The sequence below is a fragment of the Cydia splendana genome, chromosome 2, assembly GCF_910591565.1.
Source record: "Cydia splendana chromosome 2, ilCydSple1.2, whole genome shotgun sequence".
In the NCBI taxonomy this organism is placed as follows: domain Eukaryota; kingdom Metazoa; phylum Arthropoda; class Insecta; order Lepidoptera; family Tortricidae; genus Cydia; species Cydia splendana.
Window position 1 is genome coordinate 6,269,986 of NC_085961.1, and position 23,324 is coordinate 6,293,309.

The following is a 23,324-nucleotide window of genomic DNA, read 5'->3' on the forward strand; positions in this document are numbered from 1 at the left end:
TGTTTTTAAAAATTTATTGTTAGCTCAAAATTAAACAAAACATGGAATATCACAGTACCAACGATCCGCTATGCATGCTGTAATATCAAATAAATACACATAAATCTTAATTACAAAATGCTCATCTTTGTATCCATGTTAATAAAACTTTATACAATTTTAGTGCTGAGTATGCCAACATATTTTGCACCAAAAAATCTAAAATATTTTTCACATTCCAAAATAGCTAAAAAGCCTTAATTAAATACTTACTACATACATTATACAATTTAAATTTACAATTTAGATTTTATCCTTTTCTATCTTTAACAAATAACTGGCTTTATATGTAACTGGTATACTTCATTCGGGGATGTTTTCACCAATAGGGGGTATTACTGCAATGTTCTGCCGCCAGAGTGCAGCACTAGCGCCAGTAAACCATAGAGTAACTTATACATACTGTGCCTTAAATTGTTTTTGAAAAGTTTTCACAGACAATATGACATTGATGCATCGAGGCTTTTTGTTAACAAGGGCCTACCGGGAAACGCGAAAATCGATATTTATTGTTTTTAGTTATCTACTGCCTCTTTATCGCTCGAATATGCAAAAGTGAGGTTACATTACGAAAGTTCGATTTTCTTGTTTCCAGATTGTGATGTATTGTGGTAGCCACCGCCCCCTACGCAGAGTTTCGCGAAATATTCGCTATTGTTGAAACTTACGTAGTCTTGTCATTTCAGTCCATATCCCATATAAGAATTTATCCATGACCATATCCCATATTAAGTATTAGTTCTTTGATTTGGCGGTATGAAATCCAATACCGCCGAATTAAAGAACTAATACTTAATCAGCAATTTTCTACCCAAATTCTTATATAGGATATGGACCATTAGCTTCGTACGTAACAGAACTTGTGGCTATACTCAATTACTCAGTATAGTATATACCCGCTATAAAAAAAACTATTCATTATTTACACACTGAAAACTTACCGGGCAAGAAAAGTAACTAAGCAATGATTACAAAATTTAGATTAACGTTTCCATGCCTAAGTTTTACATGAGGAATAATAAATAGGTGTCAGCACATTTCGTCACTACTCATCAGGAAAGGGTGTCCAAAAATATCTTCATTTGCTCCTATAGTTCGTTTTTATAGCATTAGAAAGAAGGTAACATTTATTTAACATCTTGTAACTTACCTATGTTGAACAAATAAATCTTTGAATCTTTTAACAAGCGATCTTGATATGTCTTTTAATTGAAAAACGCTTTTACAAATCAGTAACTATTACTTATGAAAGCAGAAGAATAAATGATCGTATCAGATTCATAATTGTTACATATTATTATTATTAACCGTGACTTATTTTTAAAACGTGTTTTTCAATTAAAAGACACATCAAGATTGTTCACCTTATTTCTAATGCTTAAAAAAACGAACTACGTTGCTTGGTCACTGTACCTATGGTCATACTGGTTTGCTAAAGCCACGTATTTACTATAAATATTTTTTCTCAAAAATGGACGGCAAAGTCGACTTTGCCGTTTAAAAAATAGGTCGCGAAGCACGTAGTTTATGGTCAGTCAAAAATTAAAAAGTTAAAAACATTGCAGTCTCGATTTTGGGACTGCAATGTTGCATACAAATTCCATTATTTGTCGAGTTCCAAACTTTTTAAAAGTTGAAATGGCCATATCAAATGAAGGCACAGGCCCATTAAACAGCCAAACAGATGATTAGTACCGCGACTATTTAGCTGTCTCAAATAGGTTGGCGTATTTTCGGCAGAAAAATACACTTCTATTTTTTTATTTAAAAAATAAAAAGGCGGCAAAGCTAATTTTTTCAATTGTTTCTACTTTTTTCTGTGAAAATATATACGTAAGAACGTTGCTTTTGTAAAATATTTCTATGATATTTATATTTCTTGCACCATTTTTGAGAAAAGCACTATATATGACTCGGCTGGAAGGCTACTTGCTGGCTTCGGATTCAATTAAACGGACTCCCAAGGTCGTCCGTTTAAAACGAATCCTCAGCCTGCAAGTAGCTACTTCCGAGCCTCGACAATAATGTACTATTGTTTATAAACCAGGTTTACAAGCTTAGATTCTAAGTATTCCCATTGCGACGAATTTTTTTGACGAATCCTTGCGGGGTGGATCCCTCTCTGAATGACACCCTAAGTGTTTTCTTCTCACTGACATAGAGACTATGTGAATAATAGGGTGGGTCATTTTTACTTTTTTTAATTTAATAGGGGGCACAATTAAAAAAAGGTGCCATTTGGTAATTAATTATTGCACGTATTTTTATTTTATTTTTAGCTTTAATTTTACTGCCTCCGGATTTTAGTCAAAGTTTTTGTTAAATGTATGGACATTATGAAAAAAAAAAAGTTTCTTTTTGAGTACTTTTTTATTTATTTATTGGCTCTGAACCTTTACCATGCTATTTCGAGCTAATAATGGTATAACTTTTTGGCTAAAGTTTGAATAAAGAGACGATACATAAATGTACTCCGCAGACCATACAAAATATAATAATATTTATACGAAAACTTTGAAATGGATCCGGAGGCAGAAAATGAATTCCGATTACAGAATAATTTGAAATACTGTATATTGGCATTATTACGCAACTTTATGTAACTGTGCCCGAAGGATAACTAATACTTTTTTTTTCTCCATACACGAGTGACCCACCCTAGTGAATAATGCACAAAGTAGTTAGAATAACACCGATTAAAAAGTGTACCTAACAAACAAAAAGTGTTCTTGGTCGAAAATCACAGGCTTAAAAACGCTATACAAATCTTTATCCAGATTTTTTTATAAGCCCTATTTTTTTTTCCATATTTCATGTTTTTTGCATCACATTAAATACATTTTTAACCTACGTCGAACAACTTACCTACTGTGGATTTATAATAAATATTTTTTAAACATACAGAATGTTGCATAACTCATTATTTTATGTTATTTGAAAATCAATGTGTTGTCAATTACTGTTCCAAATTTCATGGATTGCCAAACATTCTGAGAATAATATATTTATGGCAAGAAATGATCTGTCTTAGACTTAGAATAGTTATTTTAAAAAGTAAGCATTTGTTATCACCTCAACTCTATTTCAATGCAATTAAAGTTCAAAATGGACAAAAGTGTTTTCTGTAACTATTCAACTTAAAACAACATTATAAATCCACAGTGGCAAGTCCACCTAATACTAGAAAAAGATAAATTATACACATTTAATATTTGGTTTTATATCAGTACAAGGAATTTGAACAACCAGAACTTACCCTAAACTTTAATTCAAACAGGGTCCATATATTACTTTCTCTAAAAATTTATTATTTCTAAATCGCGGGGTTTTATCGCTTCTGCGATCTATTATTCTTTCCTGGCATGCAAGTCGGCCTTTAACACTTAAAAGTGTAAGCAAGCGGCACATACGGAGACTACGGAGTCATCGACTCATTTTACGTGTAAACACAACGAATTAAATATAACCGTGAAATAACTTTAGAAAGTATAGTCTCAATAGTATAATTTTGAGAATTGAATGTCTTCATTTCACTAGTTGTACCTCGCATATTGGTACTTAGTATACAATACATATGTTTTAGATGTCTTCGACTCTACAACGCCTTGTAGGAGGCTTGTATCGACAAAGGCACACTGTAAGTGCAGTTTGCAATTCTTACACAGAGCTACAATGTACAAAATTGCCTGACAACAATCAAAAGAATGACCAAATTCGGATTGATGTTTAAGTGTCAATGGAAGTATTGAATTTAGAAATAATATGTATATTGTATATTCCCAGATATATCTCCTGAATACAGTTTTTCGAATTTTCTAGTCCGTTGACCTTACGTTTTGGTACAATCAAGTGGCCGCTATAGCGATCGTTTATAGGGCTCAAACGTGGTTTCGTTTTTCCATTTGTAGTTCGCCTCTTTCGCACTTATGAAATGTGCATATACGTGATTCTTTTGCACATGGTAGATCTGTGATATCTAATAAGCCGATTACTTTAAAAAAATGGTGCCAACATCATCCAATCTGTCAAAATTCCCATACGTTATTTATCCCGTGATAAATTCGGAAAATATTAAACAAGTTTTTCTAACGAAAGCTTTCCGTCCTTCATAAATTTCATAATATATAAAGGCAGCCGAAAAACTACAATTTCAACGTATGTAACCCATAATTACAGACGATCCTAAATATATTCACACTACTTTCACAAAACACTAGTTGGTATCTGGTATTAAGGAGGCGAAGAACGTGGTGAAAATCATCCATGTTACCGCTAAAAGAGACTGCTGGTTGTCTTCGGGTGGGGTGGTTTCACTGTCGTGGTTTACCTGGAGAAAGAAAATATTGTTTTGACATCACCTATTCGGAAAAGGGCTTTTTATTCCCCGCTAGGAGGGATCAAAGTGGCACTTTTCCTCCCTGCTAGGGGGGATCAAAGTGGCACTTTTCTGTTCTAGGACACTGTTTTTGTTATTTTTCGCATTCTTTTTTTAGCTTGAATAATATTTTGAAACATAATAATTTGAGTCAACACTTAAGATTTTTTTATTTTCCTCATAGTTGATGTGAAAAGCAGTATGTGTCACACGGTATCAAAATTATTTCGTCTTGGGCGTTAACACTTGAATCCCTCATTACGCTCAGCTCAGCAGCTTCGCTTTCAGGATTCAATGTACACCCTTGACGGAAATATATCATTTTGATCCCTTGTAACACAAACTACTTTTGCTTTTCATAGTAATCAAATTTGTTTATACGTTGAGTGTGGCTACGCCTAAGGGTGGTATTCCACTTGTCCAAGATCTTTGCCCACCGTGTATTTGCGTCTTACATTTTGCTTAAAAAAATGGGAGACTCAATGCACATTGGACAAGTAGAATACCAGCCTAAGCTAGTTTTGTTTATTATAAACAATGTTTCGTAATGTTTTGTTACCAAGGAAACAGAAAACTAGAAGAAGACAAAATTTGACAGATGTTTGCTATGTTCTAAGAATAATGGTATATTTATTTTACCTGTGGCGCAGCGTTAACAGCTTCAGCGTTAACAGCTTCAGCGTTGACTGGGGCAGCTGGTTCATTCACTGGAGCTTGGTTGACTGGAGCTTGGTTGACGAGTGCTTGGTCTGCTGGGGCTTGGTTGGCCGGGGCTTGGGCTTGGTCAAGTCCAACGTTGGCCGGGCGCGGGACTGGCTGCGGTCTGGGTAGCTGGTTCACGTGGAGGTCTCTAAAGAAGCCGATTTGGTGCCTGCAAAAAGATTAGTATCCATTAATATTTTATCTTATACCTTTAAACAAGCAATTCTTGTGTATAATATATTTCGGGGATCTCGGAAACGGTTCTAACGATTTCAATGAAATTTGCTATAAAGGGGTTTTTGGAGCTGAAAAATCGATCTAGCTAGGTTTTATCTCTGGAAAAACACAAATTTTTGAGTTGTTATATGTCTCCCAGATATTAGTAGTTTAGTTTTTTTATAATACGACGATCTTACTATAGGCCTGTCCACCACAATATAGAATGTAGATATTCTGAGGTCACTCAGTGGCGCTGCAAAGTTCCAACCGGGGTATCGCGAAGGGTTTGAGAGGTGCAACATTGTTCTTCGAAGCCGTCAGTGCTACAAGGGAAGTACCTATACCATGGTGGTGTACGAGACCGCTTCACGAATCTACAGGTGGTCGAGCCATTCCAGCTCTTCTCAAACAGTACAGTATACAGTATCATACTCACAAGTAGCCAGCCACGGCCAACAGCAGCACGAGGAGCAGCCTCGCCGGGCTTCCGTACAGGTACACCAGCGAGAACAGTATAGCGATGCGCGATGCCGCGTATAGATGGTCGAGCCAGTCGCGGGGCGCCTCGTCGTCCTCGGGCGCCGGCGCGGGCTCGGGCGCAGCGGGGGTCTCCGGCACGGGCGGGGCTGCGGGGACCGCGTTGTTGGTTGCTTGCCACCTGGGGGTCATTGATTAATTATATTAACTTTATTGCATTGCGTCTTTAGAAAAAGTGTACATAATAGTTGTCATAAAATGCTTCTATTTTTTGCTTTGTAACGTAAAGGATTACTCTAATGCGCTAACTAGGAAAGATTCTATCTCATGAACTAATACATGACCGAGTCATGGAAAGTAAACTACAGATGTCGCTGCAGTCATGATTATGGTATTCGTATTGTAAAGGTGGCGACTGACTTGTAACATTTTGGTGTAATGTAACATTCAATGCGAACGTGTTACATTACAGCTACGCGGCGAACACTCGTCTCGAAGGCTCTGCTCACTTGAGCTCCATTTTCAGATCACCAAAGACCCGAGACGAGAGCGCTCGCGAACCTGACTGATTTGTAATATAACATTCAAAGGGATTCGCGAAAAAACCGACAGCCGACTGGAGCGCGCGGCGCGAGCGTCGAGCGGCTCGGCTCGCTGCACCGACTGTTGTAATGCTCGAGTGTTACATTACACCAAAATGTTACAAGTCAGTCGCCACCTTAACCATTACTCTTTCGCACTAGATACATTTCATCAGCTTTATACCTATTACGCGAAAAGAAAATAATCGATGACTACTTAATGCGTAAATAGGATTTCAGGCTTATCGCCTTCCCCATACCCCACCCCACACCTACGAACTATTTCGAGGTTTTCTAGTGACAACTTATGAAATATAAATTAACTTTGCGGGCTATAGTGATGTCTCTTAACATGCATGTATATACAAGAACTCCAGATTTGATGGACACCCCAGCGTTTTTCCGTTTTTATGTGCAGGGCCACGCGTAGTAAAATAAAGAACTAATTCGACAAAAATGCCGCGGCAAATTACAAACGGCGCCGTTAATGCAATTTGCCGGCGGCATATATACGTGATGTGATGGCGACTCTTTTGCACATGCAAGCGTAAGGATCATTGTCAATCTGTGATATCTAATAAGCCGATTACTTTACAAAAAATATCCTAAACTAGAGATGGGTAGTGAGTAAATACTCACGGGTAAATACCGAGTAAATACTCAGTATTTACTCAATATACCCGTATTTACTCGTTTATATCCAAATTGGTGGGTATAAACTATTTAGAGTGCTGAAAGGGGCATATAAATTTGAAATATAGGTGTATTTTGTAAGCAGCTACTGGATTAAGTACTCAAAATGGTAAGAAATGTATTTTTAAGAGGGGCACTCCATACATGTCACTAATTGTCACAAAAAAAATCTCAGAAACCACCAACGTGTTGCACATCATTAAATGGGTCTTTAAAAATAACTGGAATGTTACTAAGAACATTTTTGGATAAATTGAATATCTTTGGAAAAAAACCGTTTCGAAAGACCAACATAATGTTTATCTCTCTATAACTTTCGAACCAAAGTTCAGAAAAAAAACCGGGCAAGTGCGAGTCGGACTCTCGCACGAAGGGTTCCGTACCATAATTGTTGCTGCCCGGCGCAGTTTCCAGGAATGCACGACACGCTCACTCAAAAATGCTTATTTCACTCTGTTGCATTGCTTTAACAATTCGCTCGTCTATGCTCTCTTTTGCACTCATGGCACTCATTCTATGGTTGATTATAACTACTATAAAATAAAATTACGCATTCTATTTCACTGCGCTCTGCTATTTAATTTATTGATGTCCTTTGGTGGTATGCATTGCTTAAAATACCTCTATAATTTATTGTTTACTCAATTTTACTTAGTCTTTTTATCTAAATGGCTAATGATATGTTAGGTGATAATTATCCTTCTATTTACTATCAGAACGTTCGGGGGCTTAGATCGAAAACATTTACATTTTATCGCAATTTAAGTTTGGCCTCTTTTGACATCGTAACTCTAACCGAGACGTGGCTAGTGGATGGAGTTTTGGATTCCGAATTATTTGATGACAGGTACGTTGTGTGGCGGCGGGATCGGGACACCGGCTTAACGGGACAAAGTCGCGGTGGGGGCGTAATCATAGCTACTCGACGTGAACTGACGGTAACACCGCAACCTTCTTTCCAGTCATCTGCAGAGGATTTATGGGTTACGCTCACACTCAAGGATAACCGCGGTAGACCAATAAAAGTACATTTGTGCGTATTGTATCTGTGCAAACAAAACAATGGTTTTACTTTTTCGCAACAATTAAATAATTTTCTGAGCAACTTAAGTAATATCGTATTAAATAACCCTGATGACAAATTCTTGGTAATTGGAGATTTTAACATGAGCAATATTGTATGGATAGCGCAGGACTCCGTTATGGTACCGTCTAATTACGTAAGTAGCGACGAGTGCAGTTTTGTTGACGAACTTAACGCTGTTAATTTTAACCAGTACAATGGCATTGTAAATCGTTTCGGCAAGATATTAGATTTGGTTATATCTAATGACCTTGTATCTATTAGTCACTGCACGAGTCCTCTTGTACCTATTGACCCATATCATGAGCCTCTTATTGTTAAAATGGAGTATACTACGATTAACCCTCTACAGTCAGCTCCCTTAGTTAAATATTATTGGAGTAAAGGTGACTATACATCTATCAATAGTGAATTAGGGTCTATATGCTGGGAAGAGGAATTTTCTGGTCGCTCACTGGCCCAATCGCTGGATTTCTTTTACATGACTTTTCGTAGACTTAGAGACAAATATATTCCTAGCAAAAATATTAAAAAAGACAATTATCCCGCTTGGTTTTCGGTTCCTTTGAAAAAAACAATAAAAGAAAAATATAAATATTTAAAAAAATACAGAACTTACAAAAATATTTCCGACTTCATTTCATATAATGTGTTGCGGGACAGAGTTCGTAAATTAGAACACGAATGCTTTACTATTTTTGTGCGTCGTGCTGAAACAAATATTACTAGTAATCCTAGACAATTCTGGTCATTCGTCAAATCACGATCAACCTCCCACGGTCTGCCCAGCAGTATGAAGTATGGAAATCAGTCGGTTAATACAGGACAAGATATTTGTGAAGCCTTTTCTGATTATTTTTTTATCAATTTTTCACCATCTATTAATTCGACAAGTTGTAACTCACTTGTCTCTAGCACTGAGTCAATCGCCAACATAAATTCAATTGAGGTCGACCCAGATCTCGTCACCACCTTATTGCTTAGGTTAGACTCCTCCAAGTCCGCAGGCCCCGATCAGCTCCCAGCACAATTCTTAATTAAATGTGCGGAGAACCTAGCGAGGCCGATAGTTATGCTTTTTCAGCGTTCCTTCGCAGAGTGCTCTATACCTTCCATTTGGAAGTCTGCTTTTATCACCCCAGTACATAAAAAAGGACCCAAAACTGATATTGCAAATTACAGGCCCATTTCCAAACTATGTATTATATCAAAAGTGCTTGAAAAAATTGTGTTTGAACAAGTCTATAATTCTTTAAGTAACTATTTTAGTGCTAATCAACACGGGTTTTTGCGACGTAGATCTACAGTATCTAATCTTATTCTATTGAACGATTATGTTACTGAAGCTATGGACAGTGGGTCCCAAGTTGATGTAATATATACTGATTACAGCAAATGTTTCGATCGTATTGACCACAGTTTATTAATATCTAAGCTGAATAACATCGGGATAAGTGGGGATTTACTGCGATGGTTTATATCCTATATCGAGAATAGGACCCAGGCTGTTGTGGTAAATAATTATATGTCTGGCTGGGTCACTGTTCCTAGTGGGGTACCGCAAGGGTCATTACTAGGGCCATTGCTCTTTAATATATTTATTAATGATATTGACAAATGTCTCCTGCATTCTAAGCTTCTATGTTTCGCCGATGACATGAAGGTTTTCTTAAAGATAAAATCTGCTGCTGACTCTATATTACTTCAGTCTGACCTTGCACGCCTTGACGATTACTGCCAATTGTACAGATTAGATTTGAATCCCTCTAAATGTTTTACAATGACCTTCTCACGCCAACGTAACTTAATCGACACTAACTATGCCTTAAAGGGCCAAACTCTTCACAAAGTATCATGTATGAGAGATTTAGGTGTCATGCACGACTCAAAACTGATTTTTGATAATCACATCAATAGCATTATTAGTGGCGCTTATAAAGCACTAGGTTTTATAATGCGCAATTCTATTCACTTCACTCAGGCTAAGACGCTTAAAGTGCTTTATTGTTCATATGTTAGAAGTAAGTTAGAATATGCCTCTCAGGTCTGGAACCCTTGCTACCATACATATATAGACAGAATCGAACGCATTCAACAAAAATTCGTAAAACACCTTTGCTTTAAATTAAAATATCCCTACAGTTCTTCCAACTATCTTAAAATATGTAAGCACCATCACCTTGTCCCTTTACAAAAACGCCGTGAAGTAGCCGATATTAGCTACCTAATAAGTATTACTAATGGTGTAATCGATTGCCCCGAGTTGCTAAGTAAACTGTGTTTCAAAACCCCCTCTCGTTCTAAAAGGTATCATCCCCCATTAGCAATCAAAAATGCATCTTCCAAATACAGACAGAATAGTTTTTTAACGCGCGCCAGTCGTAACCTTAACGAGTTGTCTAAAGAATTTGATATTGATATATTCAACTGTAGAATCCCTAACGTGAGACGTAATGTAGTGCAGAGATATTTCGAGTCTATTGAGTGAGCGTGTTGTCGCCTTCTTAAATACCTACAAATGTATTATTAATATTTTTACTTTAATATTCCTCATTTTGTTACTTATTAATTAGTATCTTTGTTACTTTCAATTTATCTTTACTAGATATAATTTGTGTTGGCTTTGTTCACATATGTGCTTGCGATAGTGCGTAACCTTAGTATAAGTAGTACCTGTTAGTTTAGTATTGTGTTACTACCTGTGAGTTCCTATAATTGGCTTTCTGTATCCACTATAATTTCTATGGTATTGTCATAGCTGTTGGTTCTCCAAATAAATAAAATAAAAATAAAAAAATAAAAATAATGCAAAAAAAAAACACAAAAAAAAAAGCAAAAAAAAAAACGGTCACCCATCCAAATACTGACCACTCCCGACGTTGCTTAACTTTGGTCAAAAATCACGTTTGTTGTATGGGAGCCCCATTTAAATCTTTATTTTATTTTGTTTTTAGTATTTGTTGTTATAGCGGCAACAGAAATACATCATCTGTGAAAATTTCAACTGTCTAGCTATCACGGTTCGTGAGATACAGCCTGGTGACAGACGGACGGACGGACGGACGGACGGACGGACGGACGGACGGACAGCGAAGTCTTAGTAATAGGGTCCCGTTTTACCCTTTGGGTACGGAACCCTAAAAATATGAAAACATATCGGGAGATTAGCCGTATAATACAGTAAGTACAAAAAACAATATTTTGAACATCATCGGTTGAGCCATTTTTGAGTTTTCTTTAAAAAACCCTTAATAAAAGGTCGTAAGTGCCGTGTAAACACGCACTTTTGCGCGACATGCAGTTATCTAGAACATCGATAGAATTTAAGTACCATATTTTAAAGTAAATACCTTCTTATTTAAAACAAAGTGGTTAACTATGCATTATCACAATTTGCATCTCACTAATAATTACCTTTTTTTCCTAAATTAAGCGTCCTATATGCTTTTTATTTTATAGGTATTGTTAATACACGTTACCCAAGTAACAATTTGTGGTTCTATAGTAGTCGATAGAACGTTTCCCAAATACCACCTAAGGTCCTATAAAAGACCAAAGAAGATTGTATAAAGCCGAAATGGCGCATCTTATGTGCCATTCAGTGATATAGTAGACCTGTAGCAGTGTCAGTCGTGACGTTTTAGGTCTATAAAAGTGATGTGATGATCACTTTTGTGCTAATTTGTTGTCAGTAACGCCATTATAGTGTTAATTTATACTATAGTGGCATTTGAGATTCCATTATAGTGCTTGTTTTATACTATAGTAGTATTTGAAATTGTATTATAGTGCTTTTTTATACTATTGTAGAATTCATAGTTCCTTTACTACGAAATTTGCTATCAAGTTTTCCATCAACTGTTGTGAGTGGTTTTGTTGTGTGTTTACTTCACAAAAACGGTACTAAGTAAAATGGTGATAAGTAAAGACTTTATATTAATATGCGCCATTTAGATGTCGAATAATTCGGTCCTTAGTGCAAAAAGTATATGGGACGGAAGTTTTACCGTTAGAATAGTATTAGTTTAATGAGGAATTTTAAATGCCCCCTCGATTTATTTATGTTTTTAATAAAATAATTTAATAAAATATTATGATATTCACCATAGTTACTACTATACAGCCAAGAAGTAAATCCGACGATTTTATAGGCTAACTATAGAACTTACGACGAAATATTCACCGCCATCATGATTAAAATTAGGGTTCCAAAAGAATTTTGCTGTGACCCAGTTACACCTACAATCTCTTTAGAAAGATATAGGATTTTTTTTTAATTTAGATGTAGTCATTACTGTTGTTTCCTTTTTCAGTGTAATTGGTAAAAAAAATGTGCTAATAATGGATGTCGATAAATATCTAAACTGTCACGATTTTATGCTTGTATTAAATCATTGATGATAAATCTCACCTACAGTCACTAATATCACTGGGGTCTTTTTTATCAATTCATTAAAATATAAAAATATTTTGTACGGAACCACATTATGTGGCTTAGGCCTGAACTTATATAAGCAAGATATAAGTAGCCATTACAGATCAAATTTATCATTTACAAGTAGTCGTTTTCTACCTTTATGTATCTAACTCGGTTTATAAAAGACATAAAAACTCAACTATAACGCTGTTGTCTTTTAAAAGAAAAAACAAAACCACTATACAACAGTTTTGTGATATAAAAGAGTCATTGTGACGTTTACAGCGATGAGATATAATAGGGATTTAAAAACTACTAAAGCGCTTTTTAACGCTATAAATATGTCCCAAAAACGCTACTGCTACTATAGAGCAAAACAGTTCTATAATAGTGTTCATATGACTACTAAAGTATTATGTACTATAGCATAGCAGTGATCTCTAAAGCCACTATATCCTGAAATCGTTGTATAGCTGGGTTTTTGTCACTGTTAGAACACAAAACTATAGCGGCTAGCAGGGAACCTTAATAGCGCATACTACTAAAGTATTATGTACTATAGCAGTGATGTCTAAAGCCACTATATCCTAAAATCGTTGTATAGTTGGGTTTTTGTCACTGTTAAAACACAAAACTATAGCGGATTGGCAGGGAACCTTAATAGCGCAAATTAGTTGCATAAAAGTGATTCCAAATACTATTATACAGTAATATTGCTCTATAGTGGTTATATTTGAACCTGTTATAGTACACGCCTATAACGGCTCTATAAAATGATGAAATAAACCTTTACATCAATTGCTTATAGAATATATTAGCTGTATAAGCCTATAGAGCAAAAAGGTGTTGCCAAGCGCTTTTATACGACAGGTGGTCACCTCTGAAACCTTAATACGACGACTATACAAGCTTTTAGCGACAAAAACTAAAATTATAGGACTAAAATGTTACTTGGGTAGCACTCCTCAATAAATAGTACATTATTGTCGAGGCTCGGAAGTAGCTACTTGCAGGCTGAGGATTCGTTTTAAACGGACGACCTTGGGAGTCCGTTTAATTGAATCCGAAGCCAGCAAGTAGCCTTCCAGCCGAGTCATATATAGTGCTTTTCTCAAAAATGGTGCAAGAAATATAAATATAATAGGAATATTTTACAAAAGCAACGTTCTTACGTATATATTTTCACAGAAAAAAGTAGAAACAATTGTAAAAATTAGCTTTGACGCCTTTTTATTTTTTTAATAAAAAAATAGAAGTGTATTTTTCTGCCGAAAATACGCCAACCTATTTGAGACAGCTAAATAGTCGCGGTACTAATCATCTGTTTGGCTGTTTAATGGGCCTGTGCCTTCGTTTGATATGGCCATTTCAACTTTTAAAAAGTTTGGAACTCGACAAATAATGGAATTTGTATGCAACATTGCAGTCCCAAAATCGAGACTGCAATGTTTTTAACTTTTTAATTTTTGACTGACCATAAACTACGCGCTTCGCGACCTATTTTTTAAACGGCAAAGTCGACTTTGCCGTCCATTTTTGAGAAAAGACAATTATGTTCTTAAATCTCACTTTTTGAATATTTTATAAGAAATCGTTTTTACCCACCTAAATGACTAAATACGGGTATTTATCGGGTGCTTTGAGTAAATACCGAGTAAATACTCAGTATTTACTCACCCCTACCCATCTCTATCTAAACTATTTCCAGGTTTTCTAGCGACAACTTATGAAATATAAATTAACTTTGCGGGCTGTAGTGATGTCTCTTAATCTTAACATGCATGGATTAATACAGATTAACAGGTGAACTTAACCCTATAGAGCAGGGGTCACCAATTAGTTTCTTCAGGGGTCCGTTTCTCCTAGAGGTTATTAAATAAGCAAAAAAAAAAAGAATAGAGATCTCTTGCAGATGGGCTAGTACGACAGTAGGTACTTACATATTGGCATATTGCTGCATATACTGCAAGTACGCTTGCTGCATCATCATCATATGATTGGCGTATGACGCGGGATCATTCGGATTCACCGGCAGAAACCTTCCACCAAAGTTGTTATAGTTGTTTGGGTAAGGTGGTACCCGACCATAATTGTTGACAAACGAACTCAAATAGTTCTGCATTTCCACTGTATGGTTCTGGTCATTCTGTCTTGTCTCTGGCCTTGATACTTGGATAGGCTCTGCTCTGTCACCGACATTCCTTTGTCTAAGTCCATCAGGAGTGGGTGCTGGAGGTTCTATATTCCTTTTTGGTGTGCACACAAGGTGCATAGTGTGTGCTATCTGGCTTTCGTATGTTCGTAAGACATCTTTGAGCACTGTGTTGTCTTCTAACAACTGGCCTGAGTATATGATTTTTTGTTCATCTGCACCCTGAAAAGAAAAATAAAGGTTACAATGCAACTCTAGCCAAGTAAGCCACCAAAAGTTAGCTTGAAGAAAAAATTATTACTTATATGTACAAGGTTTAATTAAATAAAATGAATTGAGTCACAAAAACTAGCCGCTGCTATACAATCGAAGTTATTACATTCTCATTTTAAAACAACATTCTGAAATAGGTAACTTAGATTGTATAGGAGCGGGTTTTTGACGGCAAGTTTGTGTGACTGTTAACTTAAATCACAATGAGTGTTTATTTGTTTCCATTGTTTGTGAGGCTTTCAAGTAGTATTTTTTTTTCTCCTTATGTTTTATTTATGTATGGCTGATAGTGACAAATCCATTTTCCTTAACCCGTAAGCTATTAGTAATGTGTAAGTATGTACTTATTGTTTTTTATAATAAAATCTAATAAATACACTTATTCCATTTATTTACGTAAAACTAGCAAGTACAACAAAATGCTGCATTTTGATTGGCTGTTAAAACAATAACTATGCTTATCAGCAACCCAAATAACTACTTGAAAATAATTGCTACTGATAAGAGTGATAAGCTAGCAGGTATGAAATAATGGTTATAGTGTATGCATGAAACATTATACATATGGGTAAATAGGCATAGATTGTGAGAAAATTACAATAATTGGGTCATTCTAAGTTAAGAGGTAATCGCTTATATGAAAAAGTGGCACAACATAAATGTTAAAATGTTGATCTAATTATACAATATTTTTATTGAAACAACTCTTTTATGTATATTTGTAAGCTAATCAGTCATTTTTTTATTATTTACCATTTTAGAAGGCACCAGGGGAGAGACCGTACTTTTTCTATGTAATAAAGAGAGAAGGGTCTCTCCCCTGATCTCTTTAAAAACATAAACAGAATCGAAATTTTGACGAGCCGTCTTACAAATTCGAGCAAATTAAAGTGTAATGATTCATTTAAACAAGAATTCATACCTCCACCCCACTGTACATTTTGGAAAATTATGCGCCAGGGGAAAGACGCCAGGGGAGTGACTTTTTCATGTCAAATCAGATATAATTGTGATAATATTTATTGTAAATAATTAAAATAAAGTATTTATATAATCTATGCATACACTATAGTAAATATACAAATACAATTAAGTATTTATATCAATAATTTTGAAATAATACTGACCAGGGGAGATACCACTTTCATAAAACAACATTGTCAAGTAAAGAGGTCAATGATCAAAATGACTGACAATCAGACCCAAAAGATGACTGTCGCAGAGTTGGTTGTTAGTATTGAATGAAATGCATTGCTATTGGGATTAAAATGGCAATAATTAAAATTATAAACCCAATATTTTTACATTTACATAATGGCCAGGGTAGGAGACATAGAATTTGGGGGACAAAATTTAACATAAATATTTTTTATGAAAAAGAAAAGTTTAAAGGATTTTATTAATAACATTACAATCAATATTTGTTTTAATTTATGAAGTATACTAAATTTAACGGATTTATGGTAGTTACATCTGGATAAAATTACTGATTAATTGAAAAACCTGCAAAGGGACACCCAGGGGAGGGACATTTTGCATGTTTGAGGTGCAATTGTGACAAAACTGAATTAATTAATAAATTGAAATTGACTGTGTATAGAGGAAATGCAATCTTTTAAGGCAAATTACCATAATTTATTTAAATTGTTTAAGAAAAGTATGGATATGTATCATGGACACCGTTAATACCTCTTAACTTAGAATGACCCAATTATCTCTTTCTTCTCACACTCTAACAAATGAAAACATAGTACACATTTTAAAACACAAATGAAAACATAGTACACATTTTAAAACACATATGAATATAAAATGTATGGTAGGTACAGGTACTCATTACGAAACATTGTTTCTAAACAAAACTGTTTATAGTGAATATGTGGCCCCCTGTTAAGCATCAACTTCCGATCATGATAAGGTAGAAAATCATTTATCAATACAAATTAAGTAGAAGTAATAGGTACTTGTATAGAAGGTTTTAGCATAAAACATCAAAACGAAATAGAAGTAATGAAAACTTTTACCAACTATAAAAATATTAACCAGTAAGTATGTTACTACACCCACATCCAACTGATATAGTCTATTTCGGCAAAATGACATCAGTTGTGTTCTTTATTTACAATGTGAAGGTACAAGGTTACATGTTGAATAGATTATAATGATCTTCACTGCTTATATGGGCAATAATGGGCATATAGGTATATGTATATTATTATGTAAAACCTACTGATTAAATGTAGAATTTTTTAGTGCAGTAGACCCATGCCTTAATACTTGTTCATTGCAGCTTGAGCTTGCATAATATATTGATTATGGCTTGCAGCAGTATAATTAAATCAAAAGAATATTTAAATAAAATATCTGGGAGACCGAGCTTTGCTCGGAAAACATAAGACCCCAAAGATAATACTAAGCTATATTGCTTGTTTAAAGACTTTAAAGGTATAAGATAACTTAAAAATATCAATATATAATAACAGGTAGTTTTACTGCATAAATTGCAGGAAATATGAATGAAATTATATAATACAACAACATGGCCTTCATGCACATAATTACAGATATATTCAACAATATCAAATAATCATCATTCAGGCATATCAAATGATAATGTATTTCTTGGTACTTATGTAGGTATTAATAAGATTCAAATTGGAATACATTTAAAGACTGATTGTGTATACAAGTGTTTTTTTTATACACAATCCAATAAATTTGGTGTATTTTGCCAACTAGGTACTTTCAATCCAATTAATAGCTTATTTTAAAAAACCTTTTTTTGTATACACTTAATATTGATTGCTTTTAAAGATGTAGCCGAGTTTAATTCTATACAATCACTGTATTTTACATAAAAGATTATATCTTGTGATAGTTCTATGATCTCATTAGGGGTTATGTTTCAATTTAGCAGAGTAGAACAGCAGAAATAAGGTTGTTTTTCTTTTACCTATAATTATCATTGTAAAATTTCTAGTTAAACATTGTAAACAGGAGATTATAATATAATATGATATTATAATCTCCTGTTTATGAGCATGTTTATGTTGTCTATTTTTTTTTAATATTAAAACTAGGATTACATTATGATCCAAATTGAAACAAATTGTAAGTAAGGAACTAGAATCACACACAACACATCTTTTTCGCTATCTGGACATATATGGCACCCTAGTTAATAATGTAAATTTGTAAAACATGGAAGATATTTCGATTAGTTTAAATTACCCCACAGTCTAAATTTCCCAGCTTATGCTTAATAAAAACTGTACAAAAGAAATTGAAATGACAAAATTTTCTGATGAAAATATTGGAAATCTTACCGGTTTACTAGGGTAGACCTCCGAGAGGTGGCCCTTCAGTTGCTTAACCGTCCACGAAGATTGGCACTCAATATTCTGGTCCTCGATTTGCTGATTTGGGGCCTTAACAATTAGCGTTACGTTGTCGGGGATCATTTTCAACCATCCAAATACGACAGCTAGTTAGATAATAATCCGTCGCGTGATTTGATCACAGCAAAAATACTTGCACAAAAAAATTTGCGTTAGATGTACACTTCACACAAAACTAATAATTTTGGCGACGCAACGGGATAGTCAATTTCTGTGTCTTACGGGCCACTTGAACGGAACTGTTATGAACAAATTTATTGGTTTTGATGTAAATAAATACTCCGTAATATCGGGGGGCCCTCCACTTGTCAATTTGCCTATATAGTCATACATACCTTAAAATAAATATCTGTCGATTTTTCATTGGTCCAGCAATGACGGTTGATAACAGAAAATTGTTTCCGTTTTGGTGATTCCGGCCCTGTTATTGCCTCACGATGCCTAAGTTTCATAAGACGGATTCTTATTGGTTTGTTGGCAAATTTGGTGATTAAAAGATTTGGACAAAGGGAACAGGCCAAATGAGCTTCAGTATTGCCATTATTCATATTCCCTAGTATGGTAATCCTGACTATTCCTACATTCTAGGTATATTTTTGTTTCGCATCACGCATGTCGTATTGCGTTAAACTGATCTAACCATAAGTTATCTCCTTATTAATCTATTGCCCATTAATTTGTTACCAAAACTTTTTACAAATAAGTATTTTTATAAAGTTGAATACCATGTTTTTAGAAATGTAAATTCAATGTATTTATTTATATAATTTTTTAGAAATTAAACATAATTAAGTGATTTCGTCATACATAATGGAACGTGTTGAAAAACTGAAAATAGACGCCGAACTGTCAAAAAATATTTACTGTGGAATCTTGTTCTTGTACTCGGCAGATATTAATATTATTGTTTTTGCTCGTTTTCTAAATCACTCGCAAACATTTTATGTGTTGTTGTGTTAGTCCTATTGTCAATGTTGCGATTTCAGTACACAATATTATTAATTACTAATCGTTTCGCTTTGGAATGCCAACTGAACTGATCTAACCTGAACCGGTCATATTTTTATCAACATTTACAATAACCATGGGTGTAACAGTGTAAGTTATATGTTTTTTTTGTTGCCTTCAATACCATATTAGTAAATAACATCGATTGAATACTTTTTCAGTTTTAATTAAATAATTGACTTAGTTTCTCCTCTATCTGACTTGGTTTATATCGGACAGATTACAACAGTATCCAGTGCCAGAGAATAAGACGGGAACGTTTGTAATAGAGCTCCTGACAAGGCGCCTGCTGGCTTTGGGAGCTACGCAACAAGGGCAGTTCCTAGTGGACTGTGAAAGCTACCTGTCTCATCCGCAAATGGGTAAGTCGTAAATTATTGCTAGTAGGATAACTCTTTTTGTTGTTTTCTGTCGGTTTTTTCTTAATTGCAGAAGGACAGGTATAGATTATAATTCCTTTTAATCAACAGGCTCAACAAAAACAGTCCACATTCTCCACAACTCAGAACAGCCCGCTTCGGTCTTCTCCATCCTAGAGAGTGGCACAAAGAACATCCATGTTATTGCTGATGGTCTGTTCGATCTTTTAATGATGAAGCTCTCTCAACACTATACTTCGAAAAAGCAGACCAAGATTGAGAGCAAAGGACCTAGGTTTGAGTTGGGAGATTTCTGTGTAAAACTTGGATCTGTTATGATGAATCAGAATTTTAAGGGGATCCTTATTGAGGTAAAAATATCTGTAAAAAAAACTAGCTTAACCCTTTCTGGTTAATAATTGTTTCACATTGCTTTTTGTGTCTGCAAAGCAAGTTTGTTGCAACTATAATATATGCTGTCCCACATGAAATAATTAAACAAATATGTCAATGTGTTAGCACAGACTCAAACAAACATCTGATGAACAATAATGATTCAATATATATTTCTGCAAACTTTAAAATAATTATAGAAAATGCTATATTTGATATTAAGTCTTCCTCGGTCACTAATAATTTAAAAAAACTTTCAGGTTGAATACAGGCCGTGTGTCATGGCGAACGCAGTCTGGGGTCTCTTACGGGAATTCCTCCAGGGCCTGCTCGGCCCTTCGGTGCCCGTGACCCCGCCGCAGCACCTCCTAAGCCGCATGCACGAGATATACACACCCATTGACACTATTCATCAGTACCTTGAGCACTTTAGCCAGTATAGAAAACTCACAGGGCTCCGGAATGCTTAGTTGTATAATAGGTTTTTATTAATACTGGTTTTTACTTCTTGCTATTTTAAGCAAGTCAAACTTTCGTACGTGAAGAGGATGTTTGGTTCGAAAAAGCCTTTACTATACATTTTTAACCAGCACCTTGCTGCAAAATGACCGACATCTTGAAAATTTCAGTCTTAACATAAACGATTTTTTTATACCGTGTCTGTGGCAAACAAGCATACGGCCCGGCTGTTGGTAAGCAGTCACCGTAGCCTATGTACGCCTGCAACTCTGAGAAATCAGAAACCTTGATGAAATAATATTACAATGCCTACAGGAAAACAAACCATAAAAGGCAGTTAGCACTGGTAACAACTTGATGGCACAGAATAAATAATAGTACTAGGTACAGAAGATTCACTCTCTAACAAAACGCGTCTGCAGGCCTAGCCAAGGTTACAGTCGCTATCGCTTCGACAACGAAAAGCATTATGTCTCTCTTATCACTCGTGCGTTTCGATCGTTACGGAGCGTAAGCGATTGGCATCTTGGCTACGCGGCCTGTTACGATTAGGACAGATATGACCGCTAGGTGGCGACAGCGCCACGCGCGGCTTATGGCTAGCCACCAATTGAGACGGATGTACTTGTTGCAAAGCGACGAAATCGCGGAGGGAGCCACGCCTGTTGATGGTAACTAGTGGGAATAACTCAAGGCAGAGTAGCAGATAGCGATCTCTTTCAGACAAGACCTACCTTTACTAAATTTCCAGACTAGGAAATATGAGGATTTTTTTAATATTAAGCGCTGATCATAGAGACCAGATTAGACTATTAAGTACAAAGAGAATTAAATCACTACGTTTTAAGTAAGTATGCGAAATTAGTGATTGATGATAAGTAAGTATACAATCAATAAAAAGTTATTTTTATTAATGTTTTTTTTCCTTTGTCTCTTGCAGACCGCACATATATACCTAGAAAAGTTCTGGAGATTGTTCTTATCAAGAATTACTTTTTGGGAAATTTGAACATTAGCTGGACTGCTAAAGGCCCCTGCACATATTGGGCTAGCGTGGGCCAGTCTGGGGGACGCATTTATTCGTTAGAGGGAGCAAGTGATATTGCTTTCTCATTCTACCGCATGGCTGCGTCCCCTGGACTGGCCTGCGTTGGTCCAATATGTACAGGGGCCCATGGTATAATAATATACTCCGCCTGGTACTCCATTCCCGTCTTTTCTAGGTCACCTAACTGACACGGGCTTACGTCATCATGCGACAGCGCTATATGATAATATGCGATAGCGCTATATATAGCGGCCATGTTGTTGTGACGTAGCCCCGTGTCACTCTGGGAATGGAAGACCATGTTTTATTAGACTATGCAGGGGCCTTGAGATTCAAATTTCACTGACACGCATGTGGCCGATATATATTATCGTACTATTTGGAAAAAGAGTTAAAATAAAGTTAGTCAAAGGACTGTCTCATTACAATCATAGACAGAGAGAATCATACTATCTTTGTCTTACACTAGTACTAGCACCCAAAAGAAAAGGATGAGTATAGTTTCCTGGTTCTTACCGACTGACAAATTGGTTTGACCAACTAGAATAGTTGTGGCGGTTTTGGTTCCGCCGATAATGAATATAAAATTTCAATTTCGCGTCTTTATTTTACTGACAAGATTTGCTAAAGTAGCTAACACACTATCGCACCGCACCAAGGTCAATGTGGGACGCACCCATAAGTAACAGGGAGAAAGAGATATCGCTCTCTCCCTCTTACTTATGGGCGCGTCCCACAATGACCTTGGTGCGGTGCGATAGTGTGTTAGCTACTTTAAACCAAGATAAGTCTGTAACAATTTTGATAGCATACGCAGTGCAAGTGTTATTTTTAACGACAAATTTCTATGAAATTATGACGTCTAAACAACACTCGCACTGCGTGTGCTATCAAAATCGTTACAGATTTGTGGCTCTTGCATACGGTGCATAAAACATGCAAATGTTGAAGTGCTTGCGCGTGTATAAAAAGCATGCGAGTACACCGATTTGAGCATGTAAGCGAGCCACCCAAAGCGTAACTGAGTAAAGGCATAGGCTGATACAAATAAATACACATGTAGTTTTAGGCCGTCTTATATGCGCCGTGTGAATGGAAAATTATACTAATGTTGCATGTAAACCAAAGAATATAATACTCACTAGGAGAAGAACGATAACTCCATACAAAAAAATGTCCCTTTCAAAAGTTCGTTTATACTACTAGCGCTCTGGTGGGATACCATTGTAATTAGAATTGACAACCCGTTTAGCCTAGCGGGTATTGGCAGTAATCCAGTTCAGGAAGCTAATGGTCCTGGGTTCGAATCCCAGAGAGGGAATTTCTTTTTGTATTTTTTTATTTTTTGTTGGGGTCAGGTTTTTAAGAGCCCATCAACGTGCACACTAGCGCCACTGCTGAATACAATAAACTAGTTTTTATGTTATTGGATTCGTCAATCTACCCGTCCAAAGTTAAAACGGCCGTTTTTGTTTTGAGCTCATAGATCGACGAATCCAGCAACATAAAATCTAGTTTGATGTATTCAAAAGGTACCTAAATACACAATACAGTCCGTAGCGGCCCCTTTTTTAAATACATGTCGTTAAATTTAAATAATCACGATTATTTAGCAGTGGCGCTAGTGTGCACGTTGTTGGGCTCTTA

The 23,324-nt window shown here is 35.7% G+C and overlaps 2 protein-coding genes across 3 annotated transcripts; one reads left to right on the forward strand and one right to left on the reverse strand.

Annotated features, from left to right (window-relative positions):
- Positions 1–3: 3 nt before the first annotated feature.
- On the reverse strand, positions 4–18,703 carry LOC134802559 (homocysteine-responsive endoplasmic reticulum-resident ubiquitin-like domain member 2 protein). 2 transcript variants are annotated; one of them, XR_010145871.1, is made up of 6 exons: positions 18,339–18,703; positions 14,528–14,961; positions 5,772–5,993; positions 5,054–5,285; positions 2,060–4,366; positions 4–1,488 (listed from the first exon to the last, which is right to left on the reverse strand). XR_010145871.1 is itself a non-coding variant. In XM_063775214.1 (5 exons), exons 1-5 carry the CDS (start codon positions 18,471–18,473, stop codon positions 4,253–4,255), a joined length of 1,137 nt encoding a protein of 378 aa, XP_063631284.1. In that variant the 5' UTR covers positions 18,474–18,703; the 3' UTR covers positions 4–4,252. The 2 variants fall into 2 exon arrangements, 1 of the variants encoding a protein (XP_063631284.1); XM_063775214.1 differs by having other exon boundaries at positions 4–4,366.
- Positions 18,704–19,293: 590 nt separating this feature from the next.
- Positions 19,294–20,693, forward strand: LOC134799105 (mediator of RNA polymerase II transcription subunit 20). The gene is made up of 4 exons (XM_063771505.1): positions 19,294–19,508; positions 19,638–19,780; positions 19,889–20,148; positions 20,431–20,693. Exons 1-4 carry the CDS (start codon positions 19,495–19,497, stop codon positions 20,638–20,640), a joined length of 627 nt encoding a protein of 208 aa, XP_063627575.1. The 5' UTR covers positions 19,294–19,494; the 3' UTR covers positions 20,641–20,693.
- Positions 20,694–23,324: the final 2,631 nt, after the last annotated feature.

Coding starts and splice junctions, on each gene's coding strand:
- LOC134799105 (XM_063771505.1), top strand. Junction 19,781..19,888: donor CCTGTCTCATCCGCAAATGG/GTAAGTCGTAAA, acceptor TTTAATCAACAG/GCTCAACAAAAACAGTCCAC. Junction 20,149..20,430: donor TTAAGGGGATCCTTATTGAG/GTAAAAATATCT, acceptor AAAAACTTTCAG/GTTGAATACAGGCCGTGTGT.
- LOC134802559 (XM_063775214.1), bottom strand. CDS start 18,473: ATGATCCCCGACAACGTAACGCTAATTGTTAAGGCCCCAAATCAGCAA. Junction 14,962..18,338: donor AGGTCTACCCTAGTAAACCG/GTAAGATTTCCA, acceptor TTTTCTTTTCAG/GGTGCAGATGAACAAAAAAT. Junction 4,367..5,053: donor CTGTTAACGCTGCGCCACAG/GTAAAATAAATA, acceptor TTCTTTCTCCAG/GTAAACCACGACAGTGAAAC.